General features: G+C 35.4%; 4 protein-coding genes and 1 long non-coding RNA gene across 5 annotated transcripts; 2 read left to right on the top strand and 3 right to left on the bottom strand.

Moving 5' to 3' along the window:
• On the top strand, window positions 722-3,192 carry LOC104763784 (uncharacterized protein At1g04910-like). Its single transcript, XM_010487164.2, has 8 exons — window positions 722-1,034; window positions 1,202-1,269; window positions 1,377-1,465; window positions 1,563-1,728; window positions 1,847-2,136; window positions 2,235-2,439; window positions 2,529-2,686; window positions 2,766-3,192. The coding sequence occupies exons 1-8, from the start codon at window positions 722-724 to the stop codon at window positions 3,025-3,027; spliced, it is 1,551 nt and encodes a 516-aa protein (XP_010485466.1). The 3' UTR covers window positions 3,028-3,192.
• LOC104763783 lies at window positions 3,840-4,908 on the bottom strand. The gene is made up of 3 exons (XM_010487163.2): window positions 4,805-4,908; window positions 4,457-4,530; window positions 3,840-4,196 (listed from the first exon to the last, which is right to left on the bottom strand). Exons 1-3 carry the CDS (start codon window positions 4,896-4,898, stop codon window positions 4,044-4,046), a joined length of 321 nt encoding a protein of 106 aa, XP_010485465.1. The 5' UTR covers window positions 4,899-4,908; the 3' UTR covers window positions 3,840-4,043.
• On the bottom strand, window positions 5,961-6,753 carry LOC104763782. The gene is made up of 3 exons (XR_002036742.1): window positions 6,592-6,753; window positions 6,428-6,501; window positions 5,961-6,233 (listed from the first exon to the last, which is right to left on the bottom strand). It is a non-coding gene; the product is annotated as an uncharacterized LOC104763782 (long non-coding RNA).
• Window positions 9,219-11,377, bottom strand: LOC104763781 (UDP-arabinopyranose mutase 1). The gene is made up of 4 exons (XM_010487162.2): window positions 10,953-11,377; window positions 10,112-10,362; window positions 9,863-10,031; window positions 9,219-9,766 (listed from the first exon to the last, which is right to left on the bottom strand). Exons 1-4 carry the CDS (start codon window positions 11,292-11,294, stop codon window positions 9,455-9,457), a joined length of 1,074 nt encoding a protein of 357 aa, XP_010485464.1. The 5' UTR covers window positions 11,295-11,377; the 3' UTR covers window positions 9,219-9,454.
• Window positions 14,400-16,065, top strand: LOC104763780. The gene is made up of 7 exons (XM_010487161.2): window positions 14,400-14,590; window positions 14,681-14,802; window positions 14,936-14,988; window positions 15,089-15,152; window positions 15,275-15,317; window positions 15,420-15,467; window positions 15,611-16,065. Exons 1-7 carry the CDS (start codon window positions 14,510-14,512, stop codon window positions 15,878-15,880), a joined length of 681 nt encoding a protein of 226 aa, XP_010485463.1. The 5' UTR covers window positions 14,400-14,509; the 3' UTR covers window positions 15,881-16,065.

Below are 17,431 nucleotides of genomic sequence, written 5' to 3'. Positions count from 1 at the left end.
TTTGTTTTTTTTTTTTTTTTCTTGATGAGAAGAAAAAGAAAGTAGTAACCTTTTTGCACATTCTTGTCCTGATCTTCTTCTTCTTTTGTTCCCAATCTTTCTGAGTAGCTTCGATCTCATTCAGTTTCCATTGATCTCTCTCTGACCTCTGGATCTGGACGAAGAAGAATCTCTCGTTAACAAGCATTCTCAAAAAGCTTCCTCCTTTTTAGTACTAGTTTAAAGAATCGTCATTGCATTGTAATTAGGAGATTTAGTTAGCTTCCAAAGATCTCTAGTATTTGATTTTTAATGGGTTGAGAGAGTTTTGTCGGATGTGGTGGAAGAAGGTTCATAAAAACTCAGATTAGTCTCTCTCTTNTTTTTTTTTTTTTTTTTTTTTTTTTTTTTTTAATTAATTGATTAAAAAGGGCGAAATCTGTGGTTGACTTGAGTAAGAATCTGGATTCTTTCGAGGAAGAGTAATAAATGTTCTCAGAATTCCCTTGGTTTTGCGTGTAAAGATTACATTTTTATGAGTGTTAAAATTAAGAAGAATTCATTAGTGCCGCTGAGAGAGTAAACTTTATCCAACTGTGTATTAGTATTCTTTTGTAAGCTTCTGAGGAAGACTCTCAAGTTGCTTTGTTGTTTTGATTCGTCCTACTAAGACTTGAGTCTGGAACTTGTTTGATGAAACTCCCCTGTGGAGAGAGTGAGAGAGTTGTAGGATTTTGGGAGAATGTGTAAAGCGGAGAAGTTTCTATACCACAGGAAACTCTGGGAGATGAAGGTTAAGTTTCTAGGAGATAGTAGTAAGATAGAGAAGTTCAAGAACTCTTTGGTTTCCAGGTCTCGTATGAGCCTATGGATGATTCGTGCTATGACTATACTGTTGCTTTGGAGTTGTTTTGTTCATTTGGTTGCTTTGGGAGAGATGTGGGGACCTAGATTGTTGAAAGGCTGGCCTTCTTGTTTCAATCACCATGATTTCCCAATGGCTGCTGCTGCTGAGATGACTTCTCTTCCCACCAAAATCGCCTTTCCTCCTAAAAGTAAGTTTCTTTCTTGTTATGTAGTAGCTTAGCTGCAACAATCTGGGAATGTCAATGTTTTGTCTGTTGTACTTCATCATTGTTGAATCTCCATCAAACTGCTTGTTTTCATTATAAAGAATCGCAATTTTTATGCTTTATTGTTTTGTGCTCTTTGTTCATCTCAGGGATATATCAGAACAATGGCTATCTTATGGTTTCTTGCAATGGAGGACTTAACCAAATGCGAGCAGCGGTATGATCAGAATTAATCCTCTTGCTTTCTTAAACCACATCTCTTTGCATTTCTGAAAGCTGTGTTTCTATTCGATGTGACTTTTGGACTCTGTTTTCTTTCCTCAGATATGTGATATGGTCACTATTGCAAGATACATGAATGTCACACTTATTGTGCCTGAGCTTGACAAGACCTCGTTTTGGAATGATCCAAGGTGTTATGCCATCCATCATGTTATACTCACAGCTTCTTTCTGATTTCTTCTTTTCTTTTGTATCTCAATGTTGCTGATTGGATTTTCATGTGGGCAGTGAGTTCAAAGACATATTCGACGTGGATCACTTCATAAGTTCTTTAAGAGATGAGGTTCGTATACTCAAAGAGCTTCCTCCGAGGCTTAAAAGAAGGGTTAGGCTTGGGATGTATCACACCATGCCTCCTATAAGCTGGTCCAACATGTCCTACTACCAAGACCAGGTTATTTTCTCGGTTACACTTACAACAAGAATTCAACACTTAGTCTTTTAAGAAATTAGTCTTCTGTTTACTTTGTTGGTTTCTCACAAGCTTCTTTGTACATAATCCATGGAAACAGATTCTTCCACTGTTGAAGAAGCACAAGGTTGTACATCTGAACAAGACCGATACACGACTTGCTAATAACGAACTGCCTGTTGAGATTCAGAAGCTGCGATGCCGAGCAAATTTCAACGGGCTTAGGTTCACTCCAAAGATTGAGGAATTGGGTAGAAGAGTAGTCAAGATTCTGAGGGAGAAAGGTCCCTTTCTTGTTCTGCATCTCAGATATGAAATGGATATGTTGGCATTTTCTGGTTGCTCACATGGTTGCAACCGCTATGAAGAAGAAGAACTAACAAGAATGAGGTTAAGAAAGAAACTATCATCTTAATTATATTATTTAGTTGGGACTTTTGTTTTGTGTTGTGATATTGATGATGTTATCATTATTTCCTGTTGTTTAGGTATGCTTATCCATGGTGGAAAGAGAAAGTAATAGACTCCGAGTTGAAGAGGAAAGAAGGTCTTTGCCCATTGACTCCAGAAGAAACTGCTCTTACTCTATCAGCATTGGGAATTGACCGTAATGTTCAGATTTACATTGCTGCCGGTGAAATATATGGTGGTAAAAGGCGGTTAAAGGCTTTGACAGACGTTTTTCCAAATGTGGTTAGTATCTGAAGACTCCCCAATTCCTTAATCTTTCACTCAATATATTGTCAGCAAGACAGTAACTGATAATATTTTGACCAAACCAGGTCAAGAAAGAAACTCTACTCGATTCCTCTGATTTGAGTTTTTGTCAGAACCATTCTTCTCAAATGGCTGCTCTTGATTACCTTATCTCTCTCGAAAGTGATATATTCGTTCCTACATATTATGGGAACATGGCGAAAGTTGTGGAAGGTCATCGCAGGTAAATCATTTGCTGTAACTTTTTCTAATCTAAAGAAGAGGTAATGTGTGTCTGCTAATGCATTATAAATCACATACAGGTTCTTGGGTTTCAAGAAGACGATTGAGCTAAACCGTAAGTTCTTGGTTAAGCTAATAGATGAATACTATGAAGGGTTGTTGAGCTGGGAAGTGTTTTCATCCACGGTTAAGGCCTTTCACGCTACACGAATGGGAGGGCCAAAGAGACGGCTAGTGATCCCAAATAGACCGAAAGAAGAAGACTACTTCTATGCCAATCCATATGAATGTCTTCAGCTATTACATGAGAATAATGGCAATTCACTAGAAGAAACCATATGATCAGATCCACCATTGTTTGTCTTTGTGGATGGAGGAGATCTTTGGGTTAATTTAGCTTGAGCAAGGTGACGCAGGACATGGATGAATGAATGATAGAGTTATATACCAGTCTCGAAGGTGAGGTTCCTTAAACAGATGAGGAGTTATTTAGGGTTCTTTGGTGTACAGAGATTTCCATGCATGAATGCAGAAGAAAAGTTGAAGCTTTCATTGTTAAGTTGGCAAATATGACCTTTGGCACACCATATATCCATCATCCATGGCCTTGCAGTTTTGGTAGCTCTAAAATAAAATTAAAAGCAGTGTAAAATTATGTTACACAATATTATTATTATTTGACAAAATAAATAAGTATTCTTTTTTTTTTTCATCAAACATGAACATTATAAATAAGTATTCTGTTTTGATTTTCTTGCAATCATGAATCTTTGAATAAATTTAGGTCGAACGGTTATTATAAAATTAGATTTGCCACAAGTGAAGTTATAAAGGATCGGAGTTTGTTTCTTTATTATTGTTTATTACACAAAAGGTCCTAGATTTCGAATTTCCTTATCCTTGGTCCCAAAGCTTTTGTCGTCTTATCTCATCAATCGCTATCTCCTCTCAGAAATCAATATAGCCGTTGAATCACTAATCTGTTGTGATTTTGTAAAGAACTATAAAAATAAATAATATTGTACTATTGAATAGTCAAGTGTTGGCAAAACATAGATGAACAACCTGCCTTTTGTTATTATTAATTATGAAAAATAAGATCTTGACACACTTCATCGAAATGGAAGCACGCACTAAGCATATATAAACTAACGTCACCATTTGTAATATATAAGCCTCAGTAAGAAAGAATACATTTGGTTGCAGCAAACGAAAAACAAAAAACAAAGTAGCAAAACGTTACTTTTTGTACACATACATTTATGTAGTAGACCTGTAGCATCTTCTTCTCACATGCATATACTAAACGGTTATCCAAAACGAAAAGTTTCTTAGACTACCCCATACGATATGCCACATCAATTATGAATTGGAGTCCTTTTCCTCCCTTTCATACGTGAAGGATAGTCACTTCTCATTAGATTATCGATTCCCTTTGCTGAATCTGTCGAGACTAAGCCTTTTCTTGATCTTTTCTTTGTTTCAGGGTCTATTGATTTTAAACCTTTTATCTGCGATAAAACAAAAATTAAAAATCGGATTATATCTTCTTCTTTTTTTTTTTTTTGCTAATGATATAAAATCTTCTTCACAACTATTTGTGTTAGAAAAACCTCTAGATTGTATATATCAACTGTAGTATGACGCATATAATCTTTAGAGAAATTAACGCTAAACCAAAGTTTGATAACCAGAGCTTTCATCTAATGATATTCACATGTTTTTCAAAAAAAAAAAGTTTGATAAATAAACAAATAAATGTTTTGTGTACCTTTCGTCCCGTCAAGAGATGTTCACTTCCGCTCGCTATAAGACCATAATCCTCATATTTGGATCCACCTACATCTATATTTCCACTTATAAGTTTTTCATATACAACATTAGCTTCACATAATCACATGTTTACACCATTATACGTCGTCTATATGTATATCGACAAGACAAACAGTCAAACACACACACACACAGTCACATCATAAGTCATAACTACAAGTTTTACACCATGATTATCATCTAAATTAAGATGAGTATATATAATCATTAATATCATCTAACTCAAAATATCAACTAAGAAAAAAAATTTAAAAAAATAAGAGTTTTATCAATGGATCGGACGAACCTTGAAGCGCATGAGGAAGGTTCAACTTCACCATCGTCGTGAGGAAGAGAAGCCCTAGAAAGAGTGTGATTAACTTAGCATTTGTGTTCTTCATCTCTTTTGTCTTATCAATATTAAGGAAGTGGTTAGGATTTTAACTGATGTGAGTGAAGCTCATATATATAGTAGAAGTTGGTTCAGAAGTCCGATAAAGTGAAAGCTAGGGTTTTCCGACAGTTCCATAGGCAAGACAAAAAGGTACTTCTCATCGCCTCATCGGTAATTGTAAACGGTTGCGAGAAATAATTTAAAAACAAAATCTTTCCAGCAACAACAACAAATTTGGAAGATTGGTCAAACAAAGTTATACTACTAAAAATTAAATTAACGACTAAACAATCAATATTCCAGTCTTTTTCCATCATCTTTTACAAATAAGTTCTATCGAGTTTCAAAACTCTGGTCTTATACAAGTAAAATATATAAGACGAAGTTATTCAATTGGTATACCAAATATCTGTTATGGAAAGTACGTATAAGAATGAAATATGTAAAATTATGTAAAGAATATCGTATATTTAGATGAGAAATTCGAGAAATAAAGAACCTAAAATAGTAAATCCAGAGAAAGTCGGTACCGACATGGAGTATAAATTAAAAGACAAAGATATGTTTCTTGGAGAAATCAAGGAGGCATGGGGAAGTTTTCATGAGTTTAAGTGCCCTAAAGTAAACATTGGAGCTTAACTTAATAATAAAATCTTTGGTTACTGCTTAAGGTTTCTAAATAAAGTCCCTCCTTTTGTAGTTCCAAACATCTTTTTCAACCATAGGTTTGCTAAAAATGCTTAGTTTTGTACAATATATAATTAAGTTTGTACGTAAAAGTATTAGAGTATATATATATATATATATATGTTACGTTGAATTTGATATATTTTTTTTGAGACACGAGGGCGGGTCCTCCGATTCAATCCTTGTGGCCTTGTTGGTGTACGATGCCACTTTAGAATAAGAAAGTATGTTGAAAAATTAGAATCATATATTCACATCGTTGGATCATTTCCTATGTAATCTTTCCCCGGCGTGAATAGTTGTACAGTTAATCAACCCTTGAAACATTTGAAGTCTTCTTCACATGTAATGGATCAGTCATTAAATACATGCAGTACAAAAACATCATAATAAATGGAACTTTTTCTTCGTTTATTTTACAAATTTAATTAGTAATTTAACTTTAGTTATCAATGACAACTACGTAGCCGTCAATTGTGGATTGGGGGCTTTCTGCTTTTTGTTCCTTGGTAGTCCCTAGCCATTAGATCGACAAATACATCCCTTTCTCTGATAAATGATACGATTTTTGATCTGAATACTCATGAACCCCATCCTTCTTTTTTGGAATATTGATTAGCGTCAGCGATTCAGTTTGTGGTTTCAGATGTTTTAACTGCATGGTGAAAACAAAATCATGGTATATATACACTCTCAGATATGAAAATACTTGTATGGATATATAAAAAACATTAAGATCAAAATATGTAATTCATGAAGTATTAATAGTACTCTTAATTAATTAATTGATAACCATATGTTTTAATTCGACGATCGGGTTTAGTTGTTAATTGTGTAAATTGTATATACCTTTCGTCCCGTCGAGATATCCTTTGTTCGGATGGCCACATGAACATACTGATGATCGTCACCTCTTGATCCACCTAAATGTATATATAGATCCATCATATATATTATCAAATAAAAGAGTATATATATAAAGAAGAAACATAACGATGGGCTAGAGGTCGAACCTTGAAAGGCCAAAAGAAGAATAATTAAGAAGAGAAACAGAAAAGCTGAAGTTATTAACTTGGCATAACTCGACTTATTCATCTCTGTAAACTAATCGTCAATCGTGGAGAGGAGGACCCAAAAAAAGATATTTCTTTACGATTTTGAAATTCTTATGTGAATGAATATTCGTATGCATGTTTTGGTGGATGTTATATGTGTGTATATATATATAAATATAAAATTAAAGTCAAAAGTTATAAATTAAGTTGTTGACGCCCTTCTAATGAACAACTTCCGATAATATACGTGTGTAAGTCCAAACAAAGAATGATATTTGCATTTTACAAACAAAAAAAAAGTTATCATATGAAACCAGACATCTACTAATGACTAGCGCTAATGTTTCTTACTGATGATTGCTATGGTGAAACGGTGCACCCCCCGTGACTAGCGCAAATATTACACTCACCGGCCGGTGAAACAAAAGAAAGTCAAAAGCAATTATTATTTTCCATGAGCTGCGTCTATCTGTCCATTTTTTAGATGGATTAATAATCACCAAATCATCAGCTACTTGCCAAGTTAATTATTTCCGTTAACAAAAATTCCATCAATTAACCGCAACTACAATATATATATATATATAAAACAAGTGTCCGCCAAAAAACAAAGGAAAGTCAATGCTAGATAAGTATATGTCTTTGCAACTCCAACCACCAGCTACATATAACATATGGCTCCAAACCCATCAAGGATCAAAGACTTCTCTATGAGATCAACATAAGTGGATTGGTGAACAGACAAGTGGATCGATGAGCACAAGAAGGCAAGAAGTCCATAAGTGTATATATATAAAATGGCAATTGGTGTATATATTTACGTTTTTTTTAATAATCAAGTGGTTCTTTTGTTTTTTAATACTAATGTTTTCCATTTCTTATACAAAACTAGTCGCAACATAATTGAAACAAAACCACCGCGTACTGCATAGATTAACTGAGTAATCTTTTGGTAAAATAAATAAAAAGGTAAAGAAAATGATCTTCTTTACTGCTTTCTTTGTTACCTATGAGTCAGTTTGGTCTCTCTCGCATTGTGGACATCTTTTTCATCATCGCACAAATAACAAATATCCCAACTTCCTATATTAATACCTCTATTTATAAGTTCTTTGATAAATGCATACTTCTATTTTTTCACTCTTGATCCGAGAACTTGGGAAGGATCTTGTCAGAGCTTTCGGATTTGGGATCGTCGATCTCCATTGCAGACATCTCGCTCTCCTTTTTCCCCATTAATCCTACACACAAGTTAAAAACCCCGGTGAAATAATCCACCAAAGGAGAAAGAAAAAACATTAAAAAGCCCAATGGGTCTAACTCTTCGGAAGAAGCCCAATTCTCAGTTACTAACATACAACGGCTAGGAGGACTCTCTCAGTGGCATGAGGTGGAAGGAGCTGATCATAAACTTGGTACCGAGGCTCAAGGACTCTTACCGAATCTACAGATGAAAACCATATGTGATGTGCATTCTTCTGCAAACAACACATTCCATGGCCTTGACAATTGGTACGGTATATCCTTCAGCTTCAGCCTTTGGTGTCTGATGCCCACACGGTCAAGAAGCAATACAAAAAGCTCACGCTGCTTCTTCATCCGGACAAGAACAAGTTTGCTGGTGCAGAGGCTGCTTTCAAGTTGGTTGCGGAAGCAAACAGATTCCTTTCTGATCAGATGACACGTTCTTGTTATGATGCCAGCTACAGATACCGTATGGTTCTTGCTAAGTTGCATTCTAATGCAAACTCGGGTCCCCATAGTGATGGAGTGCCACCTCCTAGTCCAACCGCTAGTCAAAAAGAAGAGTTTGGTGCAGCCAAAAAAAGGAGAAATCATGCTGAGGAATCCTCTAATAAGAGGAGCAAGACAAAGCAGGAGGGGGATCCTTACACCACTGAGAGACGCACAAGGTTGGAAGAACTCCAAAAGAGAGCGGAGAAAACTATGAATGAGTTTCGCAGCCCAACAAACAAACTATGATGAGGCTTAGCAGGCACGTGAAGCTTGTCTCAAAAGCTCAGTAGGAACCAAGTTACGTTACAGAGGATGTCTCTAAAATCTAAATAGGTCGTGATGAGGTTAGGCTCTCACTGTCTCTCTCTAGCGCTATCTGCATATGGAGATTTCTCCTTTTCTCTAGTTTTTGCTTTCTTCCCTCTCGTGGTCTCCTTCTTGCTGCTTTGCAGAGAGACAACATTTATTTACTCTATAGTTTCTAGTAATTAATACTCGAGTTTATTTGCAGGCATTATATGATGTAAAAGTCCATCAGTCAATTTTAGAATCGTAAACTTCAGTAGGCAGTTATTTTGTCGCTGATGAGTGATGGATATGACTTTGAAAGATGGCTCTGCAACTATATTATCAGTTTGCCTCTTCTGTTGGTTATTGTGCAATGTGCATACTCTGTAAAGTCCTCTACTTTTGTGTCAAAGGATTGCATACTTAATCATTTGCTTATACATAATGATGTTGGTCATCATCTCTTTTCCAAGATCCTTTTTATAATGATGTTGGAGTCTTTTCATTTTTCAATTTCGAACTTTCCTCAAAATAAATAACATGTCAACAAACCAGCAAGCAAGACTTAAGGGATATGATTTTATTATTGAAACACACGAAAAACCTCAAAGGAGAGATTGTCTCGGTCATAAATAGAGCTACATCATCACTATTTAAATAAAACTCCGGCGACTTAAAAACGAACTTAAGAATCCGCCGGAAAATAGAGAAAACATAAAAGAAAAAACAAAAGGGAGAAGATAGATGATAGATTGAGCTAAATTAACCAAAACTGCGGTGGTGGTCTTTTTGCTGCTCAAGCTTTGGTTGGTGGGTTAAGCTCATCCCAAGCTTCAATCCAAGTGACCATAGCATCTGCAAGCTTGTCAAAGTAAGGATCAATGACACTTAGCTTCTCCTTCACCATCTTGGACAGCTCCATGTAGCATTGTTGAACTGTCACAGCTTCTTTCGAGAGCTTTGCGCTCTGGAAGAAAGGAATGATATCCTCCTGCCAGAAGATTCCCTTGTACTCCTTCTTCAGGTTCACAAACGGGTTGCTAGCTTTGCTGTGGTAAATGTAGGGCAAACCTGTCTTCACTCCCAATCCAAGATGGTCACAGATCACCTGACGAACATAACCATAAGAGGGAAGCTCAGTATAAAAAATATATAGATTTAAATCCGTTAAAAAGTAAGGAGCAGTGTGGCAAAAAGTAAGTACCTTGACACACCATCCAGCCCACATATCGTCGTAGCGACCAATAGGCTGACCATCACCCATGAGACCAAAGTACATAGCCGGGCCAATGAGCTCACGGTCGAAGGCCAAGTTCATCCCACACATAGGGAAAAGTGTTCCCTTTGGGATGGTCATAACAGCATCCACATACCTAAAAGTGATGCCAATTAAGAATTGTTAACTAATGAACACCCAAAAAAAAATGCAGAAAGAAAATGTGAGATGAACTACCTTGTGTTCCTTTCCTTAGGCTTCACAAGTTGGGTAGGGGCATCGTAATCAGGGATGTTGAGCCACAGACCATGGGAAACAGCAGTGGAAACACCCTCACGTAGACTGAAAGGGTATCCACGGACGAAGTCAGCACCTTCACGGTATGGGTCGTACAAGGTGTTGAAGAAAAATGGAGATGATGGGCAGAGAAGGTTCTTGATGTGTTGCTCAAGAGCGTTCACAGCTTTTCCAGATGGATCCTTGGCAACCTATATAATAAAACATGACAACAACAAAAATAATATTTAAAATTCTAAGAAAGGATTATTCAAATGCACGTATAAGGCCATGAGGGACCAAACAATACGTTACACGTGATTAAACCAACCACATTATGAAAGCAACATCAATGCTACTATCATGGCGTAACTGAAAACTCAAAATTCTTCAAAAAGCCCCACAAACCCCTAAAGAAGGGAATTTAAAGGTTGGACTTTTCTCCGCCTTAGCCTAATGACAACAACATAAATGGGGCAGGACAATGACATGCAAGAATCTTGTGAAGTTAACTCTTAAGACACAGATAGGTTGGTCCAACAACATTGACACTACCTAAACATAAGAGATCATGACAATGCCGACAAAACATAAAGACTGAATTCTGAAAACAGATCGAGAACAATCAGGCAGATAAGTGTTATAGATCTATGTCAAAAACAGTGTTATCTAATCTCAGCAGGTTGACCTAAACAATTGGAATCGCAATACTCAATTTTAAAGGTTAAGATCTGTTAAATCTACAGACTTTATCACTAGATCTAGATGACAGATCTAATAAACAGAATTGTGGAGAACTTACGAAGCAATCGTCGTCAATGGTGAAGATGTACTTCTTCTTGGAGACCATGTAGCCGAAGCAACGACAAGCAGAGTCCTTGAAGGAAATGCAGGAAGCTTTAGGACCAAGGATACGGTTGATGTCGTTCCTGTTGTAGAGCTCGTAGTCGAACCCTTCAGGTACAGCAATGGTCTTCGATGGATCTCCATCTTGGACAATGATCAGATGGTAAGGCTGGAGAAAAGGTCTCCACATCTCGAGGAAATCGAGGTTACGGATGGTAGGGATGACGATGTCGAGCTCATCCTTCAACTGTGGCATGTGATTCACCGGAATCCCAACGGTATTCGCCGGCTCAACCATGGTTTTTGATGATTCAGAGAGAGCAGAAGAGGAAGAGGGTTCTGAGATTTGAGATCGGAGGAGATGGGAGACTCTGAAGACCCGTCGCTTTGGTTTTTATATTGGGTTTGGTACGTGCGAGGGGTTTGCGAGACACGTGTGAGGTTTGACACGTGGTTGATTAAGACTCGTTCAACAGGTCAAAGGAAACCTTTGTTATTGTGTTATGTTATGTGTTATGGTGAGGAAGTGAAGACTTTTCTATTTTTTGTCCTCTTGATGTCCGTATTCTATGGGGATGCAAAAATTAATCTTATTTTTCGGACTTTGCAATTTAATTATTATTTGTTTGCTATTAATAAATTGTCTTATTGGTTTAGAAAATAAAAACATTTTTTGTTTGAATAAATTTCCGAAAAAATAGAAGCTTGTAATCTTCTTGTCTTGAGGATATACTGTATTTTTTAGATATTTATCTCCACACCACAAAAAAAACAAAATTATATGAATATTTTTTAAATAGATATTTGTGATGAATAATATCCCATACTTTTTTGTATATATGTATGATTTTTGAATTAACTTATCAGATATACGTACAAATAATATGGAATTATCTGTTTTATTTACACTTTTTGGTCTGACATATTTTTGTTTAGTTTTTTAGCCATTGAAATTTAGGAAACTAATTACTGTTTTGACTAACTAAAGGTGCAAAACATTCAAAATATATAATTTTCTTTCTTAATTTAATGGTCAATATATTAAATTTGTCAACAATTTTTTTTTTTTAATGTTAGATCTGATCGGATCATCTATTTTATGTTATTAATTGTCATTTGTTTGCAGGGCCGTGCCTATAGGTTAGGAAAAAGGCATTTGCCTCAGGCCCTCAAAGTATATAGTTTTTTGAGCAATACTTGGGTTCACCTCTAGGGGTGAACCTTTTCATTCACCCCCTTATAAAATAAGGAAATAAACTCTCTATATATTATTATAAAATTAGAAACTTAAACCGCTCTTTTATAAACCCAAACCGATATATAATTTCGTTCTAATTGTAAAATCTAAACCCTAACCATCTTATTTGTAAACCTAAACCGACAAATAATTTTGTTCTAATTGTACAATCTAAACCATAACAATCTCATTTGTAAATCCAAACCGACGTATAATTTCGTTCTAATTGTAAAATCTAAACCCTAACAATCTCATTTGTAAATCCAAACCGACATATTATTTTGTTCCAATTGTAAAATCTAAACCCTAATCACCTCATTTGTAAACCCAAACCGATATATGCTTTCGTTTTAATTATATATCTAAACTCTAATTCTCATTTATAAACCCAAACCGATATATAACCTCTTTTAATTGTAAAATCTAAACCAAGCTAATATTTAACTTTTTTTAATTAAAAATATACAGAATTTGTTTCCTTATTTTGTTTTGCTTTTTAATTTTATTTTGATTTATTTTTTAAATAAAATATTCTGATTGGTTGAGAGGGGAGGGGGTGAATACAAAGGTTCACTCCTAGGGGTGAACCTAAGTATTTTTCTAGTTTTTATGTGTTTTTTTTTATTCTCAATTATGGAAAATATGGTGTATCATTATGGTTTTGGGAGTCTTTTTATTTCCTAAACAACCCATGTATGATTCTTTTGAATATATTTATTTATAAAAATATACAAAAATGAAAACAAAACCTTGAATTGTGAAAGACCAAGTAAGATCGTAAAACAGAAAGAAGAAAGATTAAGAGAAGTTGGTGAAATAGTTTATTGAAATAGAAAGAAAAATGATTATGTTTAAGGCTTTTTAGATTTTTTCTTTTGTTTTTGAAAATTTCTATAGCTTTGACTTTTTGATATTTATTGTATTATAATTTTGAATTTTAATATTTATTTATTTTCATAAAATATATTAAAGTAACTTCTAATGTTAAACTCGCCTTAAGCCCCGATAACCCTGGACACGGCACTGTTTGTTTGATTGTGCCATCTTTTTCTATTTTATTTTTAGTTAAGGCTTTAGTTAAGTAAAACAAGTGTGGTTTCTTGTTCAATTCGTTTGATTTTAGTTATTATTTCTTCAGTTTGGGACTTGAGAGTCAATTGAAGAGTTTAAGATATTAGGTCTAGCTAAGCTAACCTTATGAAGGATCATCTATCTTTTAGCTAGCAATTTAATTCATTTTCGGCTTACAATTATTTCTTACTTGATTTACCATAAATGTACCTAAATTCGTGTATGCGTTTTTAACAGACAGAAAAAAGTCGTATGTGAGGAATTAAAAAGTTGGGGATACAAAAACCGAACAATAAATTAATACTTTTTGACCGGAGTGTAACATCAATAAAGGTGTCAATTAGAATGTAATCAGGCTTTTAGCTCATAACGGGAATAAATGAATTTTAAAACTGTCCTCGATCTACTTTACTGTGGAACGAAGGAACAGTCGCATGTGTGGGAAGCTCAATCTTAGATTTTTTTTTTTTTTTACATTCCTTTTAGGCTTTTAGCAGAACTTCACATATACAGAATGTGCTAAATATAATATACAATAATACGAATTAGTACTTTAATTATAAAAGACACCACGGATAATATTCTTTATACAGACAGTACTTCAATACTTATGTTGGGATTTGATAAAATTCCAGTGCATTTCCCGGAATAACAAATTTTATCAATAAAGAATAATTGAGATGATTTGTTTACATGTAATTATAACAATCAAAAATCATTGGAGTTTGATCTTAAACGTCGTGGGGAGCTCGTCGATGCACGTTGCGAATATATATCTGATCATTGCATGCATCGTGAAAAATCCGCATAACATCTTCTTTTTATAAAAACCCTTTAAAACATTACAAACGAAACGTGAACCTATAATAACAAGAAATACATTGATTGCTATAGATCTCACACTTGTATTAGTTGGATCTCACATGATCGAACGTTTCAATATTTTTCTCAGACAATTGACACATTAAACAAAATGTTTGGAAACGATAAACCCAACAAATAAGTGGTAAATGGGCTTTTAAAGTTTATGGACTTGGCCCATTGAATAAACCTTCATTAATTATGGATCTGTTTGTGTTTTTTTCCTGAAACCTAATTGGCTTCTTCGTCTTTTCGCGCCGCTCGTCTTCTTCTTCTTCTTCTTCTTCTTCTTCCAGATTCGTATTCCTCTGTTTTCTCCGTTCTAGAATCACAACTCATAGAAAATGGGATCACGGCAAGGACCACCGAAGCATCAGAACAAATTCGCCTGGGTTCCTAAAGCCGGCGTCAAGATCAATGAAACGGTAAACAATTTTCTCTGCTACGAGGTTAATGAAATTGAGTGATTAGTGTAGTTAGATCCTTCATTTTTCTGGAAATTTCTGGTTTTTTAGGAAGTAGGCGGGAGATTTAGACCATTATCGGAGATAACTGGAGTTTGCTATCGGTGTAGAGAGCAGATAGCTTGGAAACGCCGCTACGGCAAATACAAAACCCTAACTGAAGCCACCAAATGGTATTGTTGATTGAATTTAAGAGTGTTCTTTTGTATGTGTCATTCTCTGTTGAATCGAACTGATTTGTTTGTTCATTGTGTTAGTTTTCTTAAAAGAGCGAACTTTTTTTTTTTTTTTTGGTTGTTGTTGCAGTCAGAAGTGTACTAAGCGAAATGTTCGTCAAGCATACCATAAGTTATGCCCTGGTTAGTGTTTTGTTTCTTTGTTTTTGTTGGCAATGAAGAAGAATACATCAGTATCTTGTTTTTTGAGTTGATGTGTTAATAGTACCTAAACTGATTACAGGTTGTGCCAAGGAGCAAAAGGTGTGTGCAAAGTGTTGTTCCCGTGTTGATCAAATCCTTGGAAGGTAAGTTTAATCTTGAAGAAAGTCTTTCCTTTGCTTCTGCTAAGATGCTGGTTTCCTTCTCTGAGTTAGTTTGGTAGATATGATGTTAAGCTAATGAAGAGGTAATTGTTTGTTTCTTGCAGAGATATTTATGAGGTAGAGGCTGAACAGAAGATGCTTGATGAGGTTAGTCTTTTACTTATTCTGCTTCCTGCTTGCGGGTTTTTTTTACTGAAATTAAAGATGTTTTTTGGGTTCTCACTGAATTTTTTTACTAATGTGATGCAGACTATCAAGAATGCTAGGGAAAGGGATCGAAGGACGCTATTACGTGCGGTAAGCTTCTTTAGTTATGTGCCCTTTTTACTACCTATGATTCCAAACAAATAGAGTTATATCTTACATTTAAGAGGGTTTAAGATTTGTAAATGTATATGTTTGTGTTATTAGTCCTAAAGCTGCGTATTTGCGTGACACAGATGAACAAAGATAACAAGCCGAACAAATTAGAGGAAGCTACAAGGAGTGATAGTAGCAAGGTCGGCGATGTGTTTCCCTCAACATCCCTTGAAGAATATGCAAACAAGTCGGGAAGAGTTAGCGGGAGTATTGGTCATGGTATTGTACCTGGTCATGGCCATGATGATGAAGCGAGTGGACCTGAATCAGATGAGGATCACACTGGTGATGATGAGCATGATTTGCGAGAAGATAGTGATGCAACTGAGCCATCTCAACTGCAGAAGTAAACTCAATTTTGATAGTATTGTGAGATTTTGCAAAACCGGTTATTGTTGTTGTTTCCACAAGACTTTACTTTGTGACCTCACTCTGCAATGCAAAGACTAGCAAAGGATCATATTATGGTTGTATCTTGTATGTGATGGGATTTAAACGGGCCTAATAGTCGTTTCGTACCGGCCCAATTTTCCAACACCTACGTGTCTAGTATTGTCTAGAGACTCTAAAAAAATCATTGGTAAACTAAACAATAAATGTGAACAAGAATGTTTGAAATTGAAAAAGAAATTGCTAGTGCTAGCTAAGTGCATTAATGCTTGTGTATTAAGTCAAATTATTACACTTGGCACGAAAAAAAACCATCTCATCGCCCACTAAAGCAACCTTCTTTTGGCTTTCATTAATCTCTCTCTGTCTCTGCACAAAAAAAAAAAACCCCAAAAGCTGGATTTCTCCATTTTCAATGAGCAATTATGAGTTTTTAAACCTCATTAAACTTAGTAGATTAATCTCAAAGATTTCGAAGCTAATTGGCCATTTCTTGTTTATCTCTTCATTGTTGTTAATCACTTTGGCTTTATTTCCTAAGCTTTTTTCCTTGACTGTTATAATACGTCGAGCTTCTTCAGTCTTCGTCCTTGTCTTGTCACTTGTCAGAGACTTAAGATTCAAGAAGAAGACGAGTTTCTTTCTCTCTCTCTTTCTCTTCAGAAACAAAAAAAAATGGGTTTCTTGTGTTCTTCTTCAATCTTCTTCAAGCTGGGAATATCTATAATCTTTCTAGTGTCTTTCTCTTGTTATACTCCTTCAGGTAAGCCGAAAGATTCCATCTTATTCAAGCTTTTTGCAGTTCATTATTGTATTTACCAACTAGGGTTTTTATTTCGTCTCTGAGTCTGAGTGTAACTTGGCTTCTGGGTTTCGCTCGAAACTGAACCAAGTTTCCTTCTTTGTTCCCCATGTTTTAATTATTTTTAAAAGAATCTGCTAGGCGATTGTGTTTATTGAGTTCTGTAGATAGGAATTGCTTGAGCTTCTCGGTGCATAGAGAATGAGAGAAGTTAGTTCTTTTGTATATTAAGCCGTTTAATGGTTTTGAAGGAGCTTATTAGTCTCAAAGAGAAGATCTTTTTGACATTTCAATTTCATCTTCAATGCTCTGTTACTAGAGAAAGAGAGAATCTTTAAGACATGAAAACCAAAAAAAAAAGAAAGCGCTGTGTGCTCATGGTGTTGCTTTTTGGGTTTTTTCAGAAGCTTATGATCCTTTGGATCCAAGTGGGAACATTACTATCAAATGGGATATCATGACCTGGACTGCAGATGGCTATGTGGTATGTATGTATACATTAGCTTCAAAATTTTGGGGATTTCTTGACTCTTGATTGTGTATTTAATACATACCTTAATTCTTTTTCACGGTGCAGGCGGTTGTAACGATCTATAACCTCCAGCAATATCGTCACATTCAGGCACCAGGTTGGACTCTTGGATGGTCATGGGCAAAGAGAGAGGTTATATGGGGAATGAATGGAGGCCAAACAACAGAACAAGGAGAT

The sequence above is a fragment of the Camelina sativa genome, chromosome 19 (genome assembly GCF_000633955.1).
Source record: "Camelina sativa cultivar DH55 chromosome 19, Cs, whole genome shotgun sequence".
NCBI lineage: Eukaryota > Viridiplantae > Streptophyta > Magnoliopsida > Brassicales > Brassicaceae > Camelina > Camelina sativa.
This window is presented reverse-complemented; position numbering and strand designations above follow the sequence as displayed.